The sequence below is a fragment of the Hippichthys cyanospilos genome, chromosome 20 (genome assembly GCF_059441005.1).
Source record: "Hippichthys cyanospilos isolate Australia breed blue-spotted pipefish chromosome 20, RoL_Hcya_1.0, whole genome shotgun sequence".
NCBI lineage: Eukaryota > Metazoa > Chordata > Actinopteri > Syngnathiformes > Syngnathidae > Hippichthys > Hippichthys cyanospilos.
The window spans coordinates 16,041,332-16,057,806 of NC_142388.1; the positions used below are offsets into that span (position 1 = coordinate 16,041,332).

General features: G+C 37.8%; 2 protein-coding genes across 25 annotated transcripts in view; both read left to right on the plus strand.

The window, feature by feature from the left end:
- Window positions 1–16,475, plus strand: part of LOC148407553 (uncharacterized) — a 69,582-nt gene that overhangs the window by 24,904 nt on the left and 28,203 nt on the right. For 7 of the 18 annotated variants that reach the window (XM_088403576.1, XM_088403588.1, XM_088403587.1 and 4 more), the window contains exons 1-2: window positions 14,608–14,942; window positions 15,830–16,219. The exons of 1 other annotated variant lie outside the window; for it this stretch is intronic. The gene's annotated coding sequence lies outside the window, so the exon portion shown is untranslated. Of the gene's footprint in view, window positions 1–14,602; window positions 14,943–15,128; window positions 15,319–15,407; window positions 16,220–16,475 lie in introns of those variants that run through there. 10 more of the 18 variants (XM_088403598.1, XM_088403597.1, XM_088403599.1 and 7 more) reach the window with 8 other exon arrangements.
- Window positions 50–9,752, plus strand: LOC148407557 (uncharacterized). 7 transcript variants are annotated; one of them, XR_015863884.1, is made up of 14 exons: window positions 50–264; window positions 334–382; window positions 562–670; window positions 752–933; window positions 1,004–1,140; window positions 1,237–1,325; window positions 1,913–2,092; window positions 2,180–2,235; window positions 2,335–2,416; window positions 2,498–2,525; window positions 2,607–2,771; window positions 2,853–2,896; window positions 3,031–3,126; window positions 3,196–6,368. XR_015863884.1 is itself a non-coding variant. In XM_088404064.1 (10 exons), the coding sequence occupies exons 6-10, from the start codon at window positions 2,002–2,004 to the stop codon at window positions 8,672–8,674; spliced, it is 297 nt and encodes a 98-aa protein (XP_088260190.1). In that variant the 5' UTR covers window positions 50–382; window positions 562–670; window positions 752–933; window positions 1,004–1,140; window positions 1,237–1,325; window positions 1,913–2,001; the 3' UTR covers window positions 8,675–9,752. The 7 variants fall into 7 exon arrangements, 1 of the variants encoding a protein (XP_088260190.1); XR_015863879.1 differs by having other exon boundaries at window positions 50–382; XR_015863883.1 differs by having other exon boundaries at window positions 50–382; window positions 1,237–1,291.

Here is a 16,475-nt window from a genome sequence, read left to right on the forward strand (position 1 = left end):
GGTCAAGTCGATGGGAGGGAGTGGTGGGATTATATGTTGACATGGGATGGGATGAAATCTGCTGTCAAAATGGGTTTAGCATGTGTGTGAGGTGAGTGGAAGGAGAGGAGGTGAGAGATAAAACACAAACGAGTAAATATAAAGATGTTTAAGGACGGAGGGTCAAGTTGATGGGAGAGTTTAGTGGGATTATCACCTTTTGGTTTGTAAACCTTTTTGACAGTCACAATCATCAGCATAAGTTGAGACCAGAAAACAGACAAGGTAAGTAGGTCACTAATATATTTTTTTTGTCTACTGTAAATGTTATAATTTACTCTCTTCTTAAAACAGGTCTATCATTTTGGAGAAATGGTTGTTCATCTCAGAATGGAGAGCATAGGTATGTGTCTACGGATGGATTGTACGTGAGTTACATAATCTTATGTCATCCCAATGAAGAAAATGAAATGGTTAGGATATTTAAATATAAATATAATGTAAGACAGAGCCAAAACCCATCTCACCTCTGCAGCATGCCAATTTCTACTCGACATTATTGTATTCCCCTTTTTCTCACAGGATAGAAGAATGGGTGCCCAAATACTTACATCATGGAGCACTGACTTGAAAACCAAGGTGGCAGCCAAGCAGGTCTTTTCTTCATTCCAGTGTAGTTACCGCGAACTATGTCAGTGAAACCCAATTGTAGTTTTGTCCAACTTTTGGAGCATTCGTTCTCACCACCATCTATTTTGTTTATATTTTGTAGATCTAAGTGGTCCACATGTTGCCTGTGGTTCCACATGTTCCATTTGTCCAAAGGAAAGCTGGAAGCTCGCCAATGATTTTGATGACACATTATCATGCTTGTTCAATGACAGCTTCCCTCTGGATTAAACCAAGTCTGTTTTCTGCTCTCTTCAGTCTGCCTTCTTATATTGGTAGGAAAAAGTAAGTAGTTCAACCTATCACCCTTTGTAAAATCAGTAAAAATCGATTTTGTCCCATATATTTTTTACAGGTTATTTGTTCAGGAGAAAGAGCCGTCCATACCAGAACAGAAGCCACACGTGCATTGTTCATGTCACTGTTCGATTGTATGTGGATATTAAGCGTGACATATGACTTCACTGCCATTCCATTGTAGGAAAATAAATGGTAAGGATATTTACATTTATTGTAAGACCGTGCCAAGTCTATTTATATGTTTTATATATTTTAACTCAACAGTTCTGTATCCCCCTTTTTTCACAGAGTAAAATAATGGATGCCAGAAAACACATCGTGGAGCACTGACTTGAAAACCCAGGTGACAGACAATCAGGACTTCTCTTTATTCAAGTGTAAGTTGCCGTGAACTATGTCATTTAACGCTTTCGGTGTCATGGATTATAATTCTCCTCTTAAATCATAACAATCATAAATAACAAACGTCTCAATAAAATACTTTTTTTTTTATAGAGAATACCTAACACCCTTGACTGCTAATGCTTATCTATATTGTAGTGAAAAAATGTGATCACTAAATGGCAGTGTTTCCACACATACAACACAGCTATTGCCTACTGTACATGCAGTTCAAAGAATTGGAAGTTAATCTTTCATGTGATATATTTAAGTTATAATTTTTATCTTTATTTTCATTTTTTAAATATTTTTATACTTGCATAGGCATAGCATTCATGATTTTGTTGGCATTGAAAGATGAGTGAAAATGCTAGACTTTTGAGGTTTCCTTTTCCAAGAACGCTTGGCACTAAAAGACTTAAAATCAACTGTAGGTTTGCCTATCTTTTGCAGTGTTTGTCATCACCCTTCTTAATTTGTTTGTTTCTTTTAGACCGATAATTTATGTCAATTAAAACAAAAAATGTGCAGATCTTTATCAGCTTATGTTTTCACCTTCATGTATTTTGTTTCGTTTTTGTAGACCAATGTTGATCACTTGTTGCCTGTGGCTCCACATGTTGCATTCATCCAAAGAACAACTGGAACATCACCACCGTGTGCAAGTATTTGATGACACGTCATCAGACTTGTCCAGTGGCAGTTTGCTTCTGGATTAAACCAAGTCTGTTTTCTGCTCTCTTCAGGCCACTTTTTTTTATTGGTAGGAAAGGTTAAGTAGCTCATCAGTAAACCTATCTTCTTTTGTAGAGGCAGTAAAAGTAATTTTAGTGCCATCTATTTCTAACAGGTTCTTTGTTCAGGAGAAAGGGCCAGCAACCAAGCATGACTTGTCCTCATTCAGGTGTAAGTTGCTCTAATATATGTCAATTAAAACTAAAAATGTGCAGATCTTTATCCGCTTTTGTTGTCACCCCCTTAACGTATTTTGTTTCATTTTTGTAGACCAATGTTGTCCACTTGTTGCCTCTGGCTCCACATGTTGCATTCATCCAAAGAACAACTGGAAAATCACCACCATGTGCAGGTATTTGATGACACATCATCAGGCTTGTCCAGTGGCAGTTGGCTTCTGGATTAAACCAAGTCTGTTTTCTGCTCTCTTCAGGCTACTTTCTTTTTATTGGTTGGAAAGAGTAAGTAGCTCATCAGCAAACCCATCGTCTTTTGTAAAGGCAGTAAAAGTAATTTTTGTCCCATCTACTTTTTTTTTTTAGACCGATGTTGTCCACCTGTTGCCTGCGGCTCCACATGTCACATTCATCCAAAGAACAGCTGCAAGCTTGCCACCAAATAGAAGATTTTGATGAGTAATTGTACTGCTTGGTCAAGGACCTGTCTTCATCTGGAATGAACCAAGTCTGCTTTATCCTCTCTTCAAGGTAAGCAGCTCATCATTGAACTAATCTGTCTTCCTGAAGCCATTAAATGTTGTAAATATATTTCCTTTCTATTTTTAAAAGGCTCTTTGTTTAGGAGCAAGAGTGATTCAGAGCAGAGTGTAAATGTGAGTGTATTCATGTCACTCTACTTGATTGGGCATAAATGTGATTTACTAATTTACCGTATTGTAGAAAATGAAAAGATAATGATCTCAGCATCATGTAAGTCTGGTCCTGTGTTCTCCTTTTCCCCCAAAAGACCAAAAAATTAAAAGTAAAAATGAAGAAAAAAAAAAATCAGGTGCCACAAGACGAAGACCACAGACAACCAAGCACCACTTCTGCTGATTACTTTGTAAGTAGCCAATTAAAGTAGCCAAGTGTCCATTAACCGGTGTTTTCAAAGCAGCATTATCTTTTACAGCTTTCGTCCTCACCACCCTCTTCATGTTTTCATCATGCAACTTCCTGACGAGTTTACAAGGTCCATGACACTATCCTATCCTTAGGATGCAATTTCTTTTTCTATTCTTACACTGTTGTCCGTGCATTGAAAAGAACAGTCCTAGTCACCTAATCCAATCTACATGATCTGTATCCATAGATACATTTTTGCCATCATCTGTGTGCTCTACAAAGGTTGCCATATGAAATACCTATTCACTCATGTATTTCTTTGTTTACATACATTTGTATGTACCATTCTCATGAATTTCTGTTAAATCTTTGAGATCAAACAAGCAATTTGTTATTGCTTGTGTCAACGTTTACCCTAGCAAATTCTATCCATCCATTATCTGTCGGCACTTAGCTGTCTTCAGGCAGTGGGTGGGTGTCAGAGAAATCTCCGAAAAGAAGACTAGGACAAGCCTAGCTGCTTAAACAGCAAAAAGAGTAACTCAGACCAGCCAAGATTGACTTTTCTTTGCCGGGCATAGGGAAAAAAGCTTGGGCAAATGTAACTCGTGGGTCTTCCAACGCTAGTTTTTCCTGCCCAGCCGTCCCCCCCTGGCTTTTATTGAGCAGAAGCATAGCAGATTACAAGACACAACAAAAGAGCCAGCCGGGCGCCACCGGCAGTTGGGCCAAGGTCCCGGCTCACACTTTCGTGCGTCAACAGCTCTATCTTAGGACAGGGTCAAGATGAACTAGGATTGCATAAATGGGTAACAATGAACTAAGCACATAATGATAATAACCTAATATATGATTCCCTTCACTGTGGGGGACACGCTCAACTGTTTGCCAGCAAATCGCAGCCCTTGCAAATTATGGAATGATAACAAATCTGCTCTAAAATCTCACCACAGTCGTTGATACAATGTTTCATGTAACATGTGTTACACCCAACCTAGGGGAACTGGGATATAACGTGTGTGCTCCCCCATCCGTACCCTCACCACCAGAAAAAGCCCGTGAAACTAAAGTTGTTGAGAACAAAAACAGCAGCTTTTATTGTCTTCGGAGGGAGAGCAAACAAACAAAATAATAAACAAAAGATCATCTGAATTCCTAACTAACTAGCCAAACAAAAAGGAAACGAATGACAATTGGCTCACTAACTACCTAACGCAAAAACAGGAGAAAAAGGGTTAAACCAAAACGGCGTCTCCCTCCTACTACTGCTCAATCCACAGATTCTTACAAACACAGCGAGCAACACAGATGCACACTAACAATTTCTGAGGTGGCGTTTTCTGGCGGTGGGATGACCGGAGAGAGAGACGGAGTTTGGTCCGTGGGCTGCTTAAATAGGGTGGCAAATCAGGAGAGCCAGCCAATGGGACGCCACCACCTGCACACAATTGACACACTCCAACCAAAAGGCATTCACACACACGCACACACAAACAAAGGAGAACACAGCAGAACACATACAAAAACTACATATGACCCATGGGTCATAACACATGTTAATATTGTATAACATACTGTAAATCTCTCACTCTGACACATGTGGCTACAAGTACTGCATCATATCACTAAACAATTTATATTTATATGATGTCTCCTTTTTCAATGGTTTGCACTTTCAATTTTTGACAGGCTTGTTTGATCTTAGAGATTTGTTTCTGTTCATTTAATGTAATTGTTTTTCCTTAAGTCTTTGTGCACCTGTTCACCGACCATTTTATGATTACTTCTTTATTAAGAAATCTTAAAGCAGTCATTGTGAAATGAAATTCTGTCTTTCCACTGCATGATACTCCCTCTACTAAAACACTGTAATGGACTATAATGCAGCACTTATATTTTAGGTGTAAAGTGTATAAAATTTAAATGTATAGTCATTGAACAGGAAACTCGTTGAAACTACAGAAAACAAGACATTGCACACCATCTTCCACTGTTTTTAAGCCTGTTCTACCAACCAGTTTCCATCAAACCTTCTTAGCGATTATTTTTCAGCCTTTATATCAAACATCCAGTTCAGCGTCATTAAGCCCTACTTTGATTAAGGGTTTAAGCTGCCAGCATACTTGAATGCCTCATAGTTAAAAATAAATAAATAAAAAGTGTCATCCAGTGGAAACACATTTGCTGCTATAGGACCAACATTCTTCTTGTTCATACACTTATTTATTTAAATTTCTTATCTATTCAACTATTTCATCTTTATTTTTATTTGTTTATTATTTTATTTTTATTTTATTATTATTTTTTATTATTTTATTTTAGCCCAGTTTGTGTGATGGAATTCTATCTTTTCACTGTATGACACCTCCTAAAACACTAATAGACTCTATGATGCAGCACTTCTGTTTTATTTTCAAGATGGCATTTCTTTGCGTCGTCACAAAACGGGTAATACAACACTAAAAATAAAAAAATTGTACACCTTCTTCCACTTTGTTCAAACATTCTACCAATCAATATTGCTTTAACCATCTTAGTAATTACTTTTCAAATTGTATATTCAGCATCCATCTCCACACCATTCAGTGTTACATCGATTATGCTGCCAGCATAATTGAGTGTTATACAGTAAAAAAGTGTCATACAGTGGAAACACCTTTGATGCGATACAGCCAGGTTTTTATATGTCACAAAGACATTGCATTCTCTGGGTATTCTAAAGGTATCAACTTTCAGAGCTGTTTTTTTTTCCTTTCTGCTTTTACCTGATGCATTTCAGGCAAAGTGCTTGTATCGCTCTGTAACTTTATTCCTACAAAAAGTTGGATGAAAATGAATCACTCTTTGTCCCCTTTCCCTTCTTCAAACCTGGTAAGACAACATGGTACAACACCTGGACTGCTCACACTAAAAGAACCTTGGCTGAAGCAGTCAGTCTGACTGGGATCTCGCTGCTCTTCATCTTGAGTACTGAGCACTGGCTTTGTGTGTAACTCAAAGCTCTACCGTCTATTCGCATTACACCTCACAACTCCAGCAACACCTTTGTGAATTTAAACACATAAAATGTGTCTAATTGACGTCATACCTCTGACAATATACAGCACTCCTATACACAAACATGTGAACCTGTGTAAACATTTTGTCCCCCAGCCGGCTTGACTACCTTTTGCTGAAAAAGTCTTACTTTTTTTCTGAAATGTGGGTGATGCAGATTGTTTCCTTGCATAGAAAACTGTTCACCCCCCCCCCCCCTCCCCTCCCCCAATCGAGTTTGAGGTTTGAATAATGCATGATCCTGCTGCTTGTTGACTGTTGGCTTGATCACAGTACTAAATACTGTTCAGGAATCTAGATGTTGATCCTAGTACATGTTATGTTGTGTATGCCTTTCTGTTTGTCTCTTTTTCTATACAGCTTCCTCATGTCATAAATGTTTTTGCCATTGAACACTGTCTTTTAATTCATAAATATTTTGAAATAAAATTCTCCATATTTTCTCTGACATTAGATCCGTTTTTATTTCCCAGTACTTTCAGTGCTATGTATTTGAACGTGTGTATCTATATCTATCTATCTATCTATTGTGTGTCTCTCTCTCTCTCTCTCTCTCTCTCTCTCTCTCGCTCTCTCTCTCTCTCTCTCTCTCTCTCTCTCTATATATATATATATATATATATACATATATATATATATATATATATATATATATATATATATATATATTTATTTATTTATTTCCATCCTATCATCCTTAAGATAGCTTGTGTTTCCAGGTTGCAAGAGGTCTCCCTTCAGAACAAAAGAGAAAGCCCTGTCCGTTGTCAGTGAACCTACACAGCTCTTTTCTGTACACGGACTTGCACGCACACACACACACACACTTGCATTCCACGTAGGACTAGATGCCCCAAAAGGGTATAAGAACTGAATGTTGAAGGTGAAACGTTGCCATTTTCTGCTCCGACCTGTGGCAGGACTGGCCCGAGGCCTAGTGTACTTTCCCACTCTGTCTGGATTAAATCAATTGTTTCACTATGTTGTGGTATGGGCGATCTTTCAACAAAAACGAACACGCTAGGAACTAGGTTAAGGCAAGAAGCTTTTTCTAGATTCCTTCACCAGGAACAAATATGTGTACAAAACGTAAAGCAAGGAGTCTGTAATCAACACGACTAAAAAAAATAATAATAAAAAAAAGCATGTCCAAGATAAAATAGAGCAAACAAAATAAAATACAATTAATGCAAACTCTAAATGAATTCACACACATTTTTAACAATACAGTAAATGAATTAAAGTGTTTTCTATACTAAATAATGTTACAAGTGCGGCTGATTATTCTCCAGATATGCTCAGAGATGAACAAACTGGCACATACCATTTACCTGCTCATTTGCTCACTTTTTTGTCATAAATGTACTGAAAATACTCGTTTTTCATTTGGGCAACATTTTTTATACATATTATATATTTTGGTACTGCATTTTCCTTTGAAATGATAATGTATCTTGCTTTACCTTTTTTTTTGCTTCATCTTATTTTATACTATAAAAGCTATACAAATTATAGCAAGCTTGAAAGCGTAGCAGTTATCCACGTTATATTTTGTAAAAAATAAAAAAGGCATGTTCCCTAAAAATCCAAACTTAGTAAATGTAAAAAGGGAAAAAAAAGACAAAGGCGGAAGTGGATTCTAACTCAATTCCCTGAACTGAGGAGGATGTGCTAACCACTGCAACGCTAAGCACCCCAGAGAAAACTGAAATCCGCAAAGTAGGACTCCTCTCCCACCCCCCAAGAATTTTCATGCCTGTGTATGCGGGTAACAGAGTTTTTTAAAAGTGAAAAGTATTATACTTTAGATTTTTGATACAAAGATTATTGCAATACACATATTTACTTAAATCTTAAATTATTAAACCTACAGTAGTTAAGCATCCTTCCCGATTCTGTTCTTTGTCTGTTGTCACGGCCAAAGTCGCTCTCGGATTAACGGCCATCACACTTCAAGCTTGAGTGGAGCCTCTACCTGAACAAACATGATAACAAGCAGAATTTGCACATGATATTTCAATTCATTACAAAAGCTAACAGGATTCCAAAGCTTTCTTTCATCCTCACTGCTTTCCTTCAGCCGCGCTTGCATCCAAGTACTGTCCTCAACTGACTGGGCAGGCAATCTATCAATAAGCTCACAGGCACTCCTGCAACACATGTGATTGGCTTCCTTCTCGACAGGGGTTGTAATCCACTCCTGCCCTCAATGGTCGATGGTTGCAAGCTAACGATTCTCGTTATCATGTTTGGTCAGCTACAGGCCCCACCCCGAGGGCAACTCCCACTACCTTGGTGTTCCCTAACTATAGCCAAGGAATGGATAAAGAAGGGGCACAGGTAATGAATGAGGTTTATCAATTTAACATTTATGCAAACTTGTATACGGAATAATGCAATGTGAATCCAGCCTAAGTAAGGCTTGACAGTTGAGAACTTTTTATTGATTTTTTATTTTTATTTTACAGGTGCTGCTACAGTTGAAATGATGGAAGAATTGGTAAAAAAAAAAAAAAAAAAAAGATCCTCTTCACACCACCAAAATAGAGGTCCAGAGAGATGGCCTCACATACCATCAGTGAATTGAACATGTAATGCACATTTACAAATGAAGTATATCAAAATAAGTTCTGCCCTTTTCCATTCATGTACAGTACAATCTTTATAGTTTATCCTTGTACAGTCACGGGAAGCTTGCTCCCATTATGTGGTCTCACCATTGTTTTTTGTAAAAGTGTGTATTATGAGCATGTTGACTTTTACACCCAGTGGAGTTACACCTTGACCCTAACCTGCATTTCTTTAAAAAAAAAACAAAAAAAAAAACACTTCTTTGAAGAATCCTATTTAGTTCTTTTTTGGGGGGATTGATTGATCAACAACTTGCTCATCGAGCTGTGCACACTGACCCCTTGCTACTTTGCACCCTTTGAGTGGCTGTAGTCTCACAGAGAGCTGCGCCCGGAAGTCTAATTAGCCATGGCTGTGGCAAACATGATAACAATCACAATTTAAATTTGAAACATTTGAAACTTCAATTTATAACAAAATAAATACAAGTATGAGATTTCCAAAGGTCTGGTGAAGCCTCTTCCCCCTCCCAAAATTTGCGCGTGTGTGCGGAGGGGGGGATACTTCGCGGTTTTTCACTTATCACGGGAAGGCTCTGGTCCCCATCAAATGTGAAAAATGAGGGATCACTGTGTATTGGTTCTGTAGGACAATTGTACAAAGAGAAGAAGCTTTTTAGCTGAAAACGAGCCACCAAACCAAAACCTAACCCTTCCCCTACAGACATTTTCTTGTTCTTTCCATTTTATCTAACATGGTTTACAATTTAAAGAACAATAAATACATGTCTTTATCCAAGGGTCGATGGGTCGATAGAAGATACATCCCATGTTTTTATTGTTTTTCAAAAACCAAAGAAATCCCATGGATTGCACGGTCAAGAGGACTGTTGCCAATTAGGGAATTTTTTTGTGATACTGGTAGTGTCTCCTGGTGGTCTGAATGAGATGCTATGGAGCCACATACAATTCTCCAAATAGGCATTTGTGACACCTTAAAAACTCAATAATTCAAAAACAAAATTTTAAAATCTCAAAATTTTGTAAAGGTTTACCTGAGATGTTTCGGTGTTATCTCTCGCCTTCTTCTTCAGTGTCCTTAAGAAGGCGAACGATAATGCCGAAACATGTCACATGTTGGCTAAAATACAGTAAATTCATAGATTAAGTGTTTATATGTTAGTTGACTGACTTTAAGATTGTTGTTGATTTATTATTCAACAGATACTACATGATACACCATACATGAGCCAAAATAAATGTGAACTTCAAAGTGATGACTTGCGTCCTCTTTCACCGGAGTCTTGGTGCAGATAACCAGTCCTGAGAACACATTCTCAACAAACTAAGTAATATTAGTTATTTAATGAATATACAATAATGTTAATAATGTTAATAAGGATAATGTAATGTTAAATAATAGGAGAGAGGAAATAAAATAGGCAAAAAAATAATTTAAAAAAAGGATTGTTTATGGTTACTGCGGCTATATTGGGGCGTACATAGAAATCCAGGAACTGATACCCTACTTTGCGGGTTTCAGACTTTGCGGGGGGTTGACAGCCCCCATTAACCGCGAAATAGGGGGAATCACTGTATAATCGAAGGATTGCAGCCAAACCCAGTTGATTCGCCTAATACCTAAATAACAATCAAAGACAGCCATACGCTAGGATGTAGAGAAAAAGAGTTACAGATTTTTTAATTTGCAATTTTGATGCATTTAGGGCCTTTCGGTGAATTAGCATATTATACATGAAGGGTTCGGTGACCGCTTAGAGAGGGCTGTATATGTGTCTGAGTGAGACTCCCTACGGGTCCGCTTTGAGAGCGCTGCATAAGCAGCATAGTGAGCGGTCACTGAGAGATTGTGATAGCAATAGAGTTGGGAAATAACCCCCACATTTGTGTTGCTGCTGAAAAAGTTATTTAAAATAACTTGCGTTCTGATTTTATTTATTTATTTATTTTTTGAACAAAAAGAGAAGAACCTACCTCTGACTTGTAGGAAGAAAAGCTTAGTCCTTACAAACAGCTCTATTATTATTTCAGTTCTTGTAGTTGTAAGTAACATGTTGAAGATTGTTGAGAAAAAATGCAATTTCAAATTGGTCTAATTCTTCAACATGACACATTTCCAAATTACCAATAGCGACACCTAGTGGCAGACAAAAAAGTTCATTTTTACACATTCATGTTCTGTGCTATGCCGGTTTCAGCAAAATTCACTCAAAATTAGTCAGGAGAATATTGCGACAGGGAACATGAATCTCAAGTTTTATGACTCCAAATTTGGTCGTGGTCTCAAAACCCAATGTCTGGCCAGACCGGTAAAACTTAATGTAATTGGACGAAGATGATGTTTTCGAAATTTCATTTCATGGGAGTACTAAACACAGTTTTTTCCTCGTCGTGTGGGCGTCACCTGGTGGCAGCAAAAAAATACATTTTCATTTATATGTACCTTGTTGAGCCTGTCAAAGTAATATAACTTAATTTTTTTCAGACAGGCCTTCAACATGCCTAATTTCCTCCACCAAATGTTAAGATGTTATGATCATGGCCATGGCCTATACAGCAGTGCTCATTACGGCAATTTATTGTTACAGTAAATGCTGATGTAGTTTGACCCAGATGATCTCATCTTGTCACGACTTCACACGTTGAATGAAAGTAATTTCCTAGAGACATCAACAAAAAACATTTAAATAAATATGGAGGGTTAAAACATTGATGTTTTCTTGTATTTCACAACATATATTGAAGCTGTGTGGGGAATTCTATCGTGTTTTGTAGCGTTTTTATGCTTCAAAGAGATATTATTGTCATGCCAAGATGTGTGCGCTCATTGTAGTTTATTTTATTTATAAAAAATATGTTTAGTGTGTGCCAAAGTGTCAGGTTGTACATTTTATGTGTAGTATTAAGGTTTTTTTTTTTAATGTCCCGGATTCTGCAGTTAGAAGTACAGTCGGCCCCCGGTTTACGAACACCCTCTTTTACGAACATTTCGACTTACGAGCGTGAACTGCGGAGTTTTTTGTCCCCCACTTACGCACAAACCTTCCGTCTTACGAACAATATGGCATGCCGGCCACTATATTCGTACATTTATTTTCGCTTTGCTCCGTCATTTAAATCAGAAGCTGACGGTCATTGTGGCAACGTTGAACGCTATTGCTCTTACAATGTCACAGTCACTCTCAGTCACGGTGTCAGTCACGGAGTCAGTCACGGAGATGCTATTGGCCGGCGTCATGTCAATCACAGAAATGCCGATATGCTATTGGCCGAACGCCTTTATCTAGCTTGATGGCACAGCTGGTCGGGAATGAAGGAAGGAGAGAAAATGAGTGAAAAATGGAAGGAAGGAATGTTGTGAAGACTTTGAAAACTTTATCTGTTAGACATGGCTTCTAAAATTGCAAGTGGCGGTAAAAGAAGAAGTAAGAGGATGATGACAATAGAAACCAAGCAGGAGATATTAAAAATACGAAGGAGGCGCATGCATAGTTAACCTTGCTCGTGAGTATGGACGGAACCGCTCGGCAATCTTCTAAGGGCAAGACTTTGCCGGGGGACGGACCTCGCTCGACAACAAAATGGAGAGGCTTCTTCTATTATGGATTAAAGAGAAGGAAATCGCCGGTGATATGTTTTAGTTTGAGAAAAGTTCTTGTTTAAGAAAATAAATAAATAAATTCTGCGGGTTGGTTTCTGCTCACCTCCCTCTCCATCGGCTCAAGTCATGTCGCCCCAGAGGAAAATGTCATTTATCCGTTGTATATGAATGTTATTTAAATTAACTGTACAGTAGATTATCGTACTAATTTTAAATATGTGTGTAAATTTGTGATGGTTTTAACTATAATTTCATCACGCGTTGCCAGTCAATGTGTACGTACAATTGACCTCGCTTTGCTACATCAATGAAGTCTTCTGCTCACGAATGACACGGTAACGCTGATATGCTATTGCTCTTACAATGTCACAGTCACTGTTTCAGTCACGGTGTCAGTCACGGAGATGCCGATATGCTATTAGTCGAACGCCTTCATCTAGCTTGATGGCACAGCTGGTCGGGACGGAAGGAAAGAGAGAAAATCAGTCAAAAACGGAAGGAAGGATTGACAGGTTTGACTTGCCAGGGGATCCTGGGTAACAATTAGCATCCCTGAAAACAAAGGTGAGGGGGGTATAAGGACACAACTCGGGCCTTGCCTACACATAGGTGTTCTTGCAAACGGGCATTAAATGTTTCCGTTTTGTCCTATTTGCTATATGTGGCCGGGTTTTTTGGTTTTTGTTGTTGTTTTTTTTAATCATAATCTAATGTTTCAAAACCTCCAGCCTAAATGGAGATTTGCCCTAGCTTCCGGTTTCGTGGACACGCGTGCTCAGCTTCAACGGGGATTTGCGTCATCGCGCTATTCTTTTTCCCACGGAAGACCGGATACTGGTGACCTCAGAGGGAAAGTTCTTTCGAACTGGACAGAATTTGTGACATTTCTGCCGCCTAATGACTTGGCATTGCTTGTACATGTATTTGAAACCGCACTATGTGGTTTCATATAGGTGAGACTTTTTTTTTTTTAAATAAACAAACGACGACGATACATGTAGACGACAGGGCGTGGTTGTTATTCCCTTATTTCCTCTCATTATCACATAAGAAATCATCTCTTTTCCCAAATACATTGTCTTTACATCATTATCAGAAATAACTTTCGTCAGTTGCCATAATGTATGCTTTCAATCAACATTAATTAAATAGACATTCACAATTTATTTGTGTCATACCACATATATTGTATCAATATTTGCTGACCAAAATTACACCGTTTGGAGCTTTTGTTCTTTTGCCTCTTTTGCCTTGTCAATAAAGTAATGACTATCAGCTGTCACTCAAGCTCATTAACATGTCACACACACATATGTCATGGATGTCGAAACTGTCAAGCGACACTGGACATGACGTCTCCATTTTTATTTTTCAATTATTTATTGCTGAAACAAAGCAGTGAATCATCCTGCTTCCTCATATGACTCGTTTTTATTTGCGTGCATTTTTGTGTTGCTTTTATGATGGCACGACCAAAAGAGAGCATGAAGACGACATGGAAACTGTTAGGAGCATAATGCAGTTGCATGTCAGGCGGGTGTGGTGACAAAAGAAATAACGATAAAACGATACTATGGAGGACCAAAAGTGCCAAAATTCAATAAATAAATGTACCATTCAAACATTAAATATAAGTGTCATTAAATAATTTAATGTGTCATTAATTAATTAAAAGTGACATTAATTAAATAAATGTTTAAATAATTAATTTAAACGTTTCATTGAATTAATAAAACATTTATTTCATTATGACACATTTCATTCTTTAATGACACATTTATTTAATTATTGACACAATTATTTAATTAATGACATTTATTTAATCAATGACACATTTAATTATTTAATGACACATTTATTTAATTAATGACACATTTAATTATTTAATGACACTTATATTTAATGATACGCTGTTGCTAGGTTTCATCCTTTGCTTATCTGTCAAGCTCGCTCGTCAAAGTTTAATGGGCGGGTCCTAACACCTGATTGGTTACCCGCTCTTCAAGCCAAAACAAATTAATTTCAGAGAAGATTGACTTAGAGGATGAATGTACTCCAATACGTTGGATGGCACGATAACATTTACATTTATTTGAATGGTCAGACCAAACGACTAAACCCATGGTTGTCTGTCTCAAGGAATATCAAGAAAATTCCTATTGATAATAATAATAATAATAATAATAATAATAATAATAATAATAACAACAACAACAACATTTGTTCAGCTGAGCGCTTGTTATACCGATTCTTTGCCGGGTTTATTTTCTACATCAATATCATCGTCATCTTACGCCCGGTAGGAGGCGGAAAATGCTCCTAGATTGGTAGTCATCCCTAATTATAATTAGTCGACGGCGAACAAGAAAAAGTTCAAGACCGAATACATCATGTGCACGTGCTTGTCCCATTGTTTTGAGAAGTGAAAAATGGCAAAACGTTGCACAGAGTTACATAGAGAGGCATCAAATTTAATCGAAGAAGCACTTCACAAAACTCAGCCTCCCATGGCGGCTCAGTTGCAGCAGCAGAGACCTGCTACTCCCTCAAGAACACCCGTCCAAGGTAAGCCAAATATCCATTATTATTTCACGTTTGAATTCGTTTTAAAAATATATATGTATTTGGTTGTTTCATTACGACTATCAATTAGGCGAGCATAACGCTCGGTAATTTTGCCGAATGCTGTTCGTTTGCTGGCAGAACCACACCAGTTTGAAAATAAAGGTGCGACATATTTCTCTGTTGCAGCCGAGGTAGCAAGACTTTTTGCGCCATATACTGTAATTCCGCTGGAGCGAATAGAGTTAAAAGGCCGAGAAGACCAGCATTTCAAATCGGCTAAACAAGTCTGACCACCAGGCAGATAAAGTTCCAGATATGACCTTGAAAGCTCACCTTCTTGCTGCCGGACTTGGGGAGCAAAAATTAACATTTTCAGGTCAGTAGTTACCATAGCGATACCAAATCCCCCCCACCCAAGAAAAAAAAATAAACAACAAACAACAATATTGCAAATGTATTCAAAATTTCATTCAAAGTCAATCACATGATAAATTAATATCTGACTCCAGCTTAATGTCCATAACATGAATAATGTTTTTTATGTGCTCAGTTGTGAGTGGGCATGAGTAAAGTATGGTTGTCACATCTGAACTGTTTGAAGTATTTCCAAAGCTCCAAAACTGAGGAGGTTTTGAACTTTTAAAGATAGCGGGATTTACTCGCAGCAGAAACCTTGGATTGATTCCGTGTCCAAGCTCTGGATACACACTTGCCTACCTGAAAGAGCCATCAACGATGATCGGACAGGCTACAATTTACATATGTCCACTTCAGCAGGATCTACCATTCCAGCCTTACGTATATTTACAGAGACTCATGTTCAATAGTCAAAGCAATGTTTACTGTTCATTTATAATCATTATTTAAAACTATTTTGTTGTCGTTAGGAGCACTCACAACAGGCCTCTGGACCAGAAGTCCCCTGCCTCAGTTGTGAAAAGGCAGTTCCCTTTTCAGGAATGAAGGTATACAGACTGAGCTGCAATGGGTGGGTGCTTTTTACCATTCTGCAAGATTAGTATATATTATTTTTGTTCCGAAACAAATGTCTCAAGAGTGTCGAGCACACAATCAAGATAATAGGAAGATATTTTGTACATTTCAAGGACATCAACAGAGGAATCAAAAACACATCAAGAGGCAGGCCAAAGTGAAAATGACAGAGAGACAGCCTCAGTCAATGACTGTTCCAGAGAGGCCTGAAACATCAGCGGAGAGTGCAGTCATACCAGGAGTGACTAACACTGAGGCACTGAACCATACGGACACAGAAGAAGGTTTATATCATCACAATAGAATTCCTCTCCAGTTGTGTGTAAAAGAGTCTCATTGAAAAATAACATATGTAGACAAATCTATACTAGCACTATAACACAACTATAGTGTATGTTAAAAATATTGTTTTTCAGAATGTTACATTCAACAAATGGTTGGGTTAAATAAAAAAGCCAACTATAAGTCAAAAAAGGACTGACCCAGTATTTAGGCCAATTTGATATAATTTTCTGAGTTGTTTTGCACAAAAGTAATTTC

Coding starts and splice junctions, on each gene's coding strand:
- LOC148407557 (XM_088404064.1), top strand. CDS start 2,002: ATGACACGTCATCAGACTTGTCCAGTGGCAGTTTGCTTCTGGATTAAA. Junction 2,417..6,904: donor AAAATCACCACCATGTGCAG/GTATTTGATGAC, acceptor TTGTGTTTCCAG/GTTGCAAGAGGTCTCCCTTC. Junction 6,952..8,653: donor AAGAGAAAGCCCTGTCCGTT/GTCAGTGAACCT, acceptor TTTATTTTACAG/GTGCTGCTACAGTTGAAATG.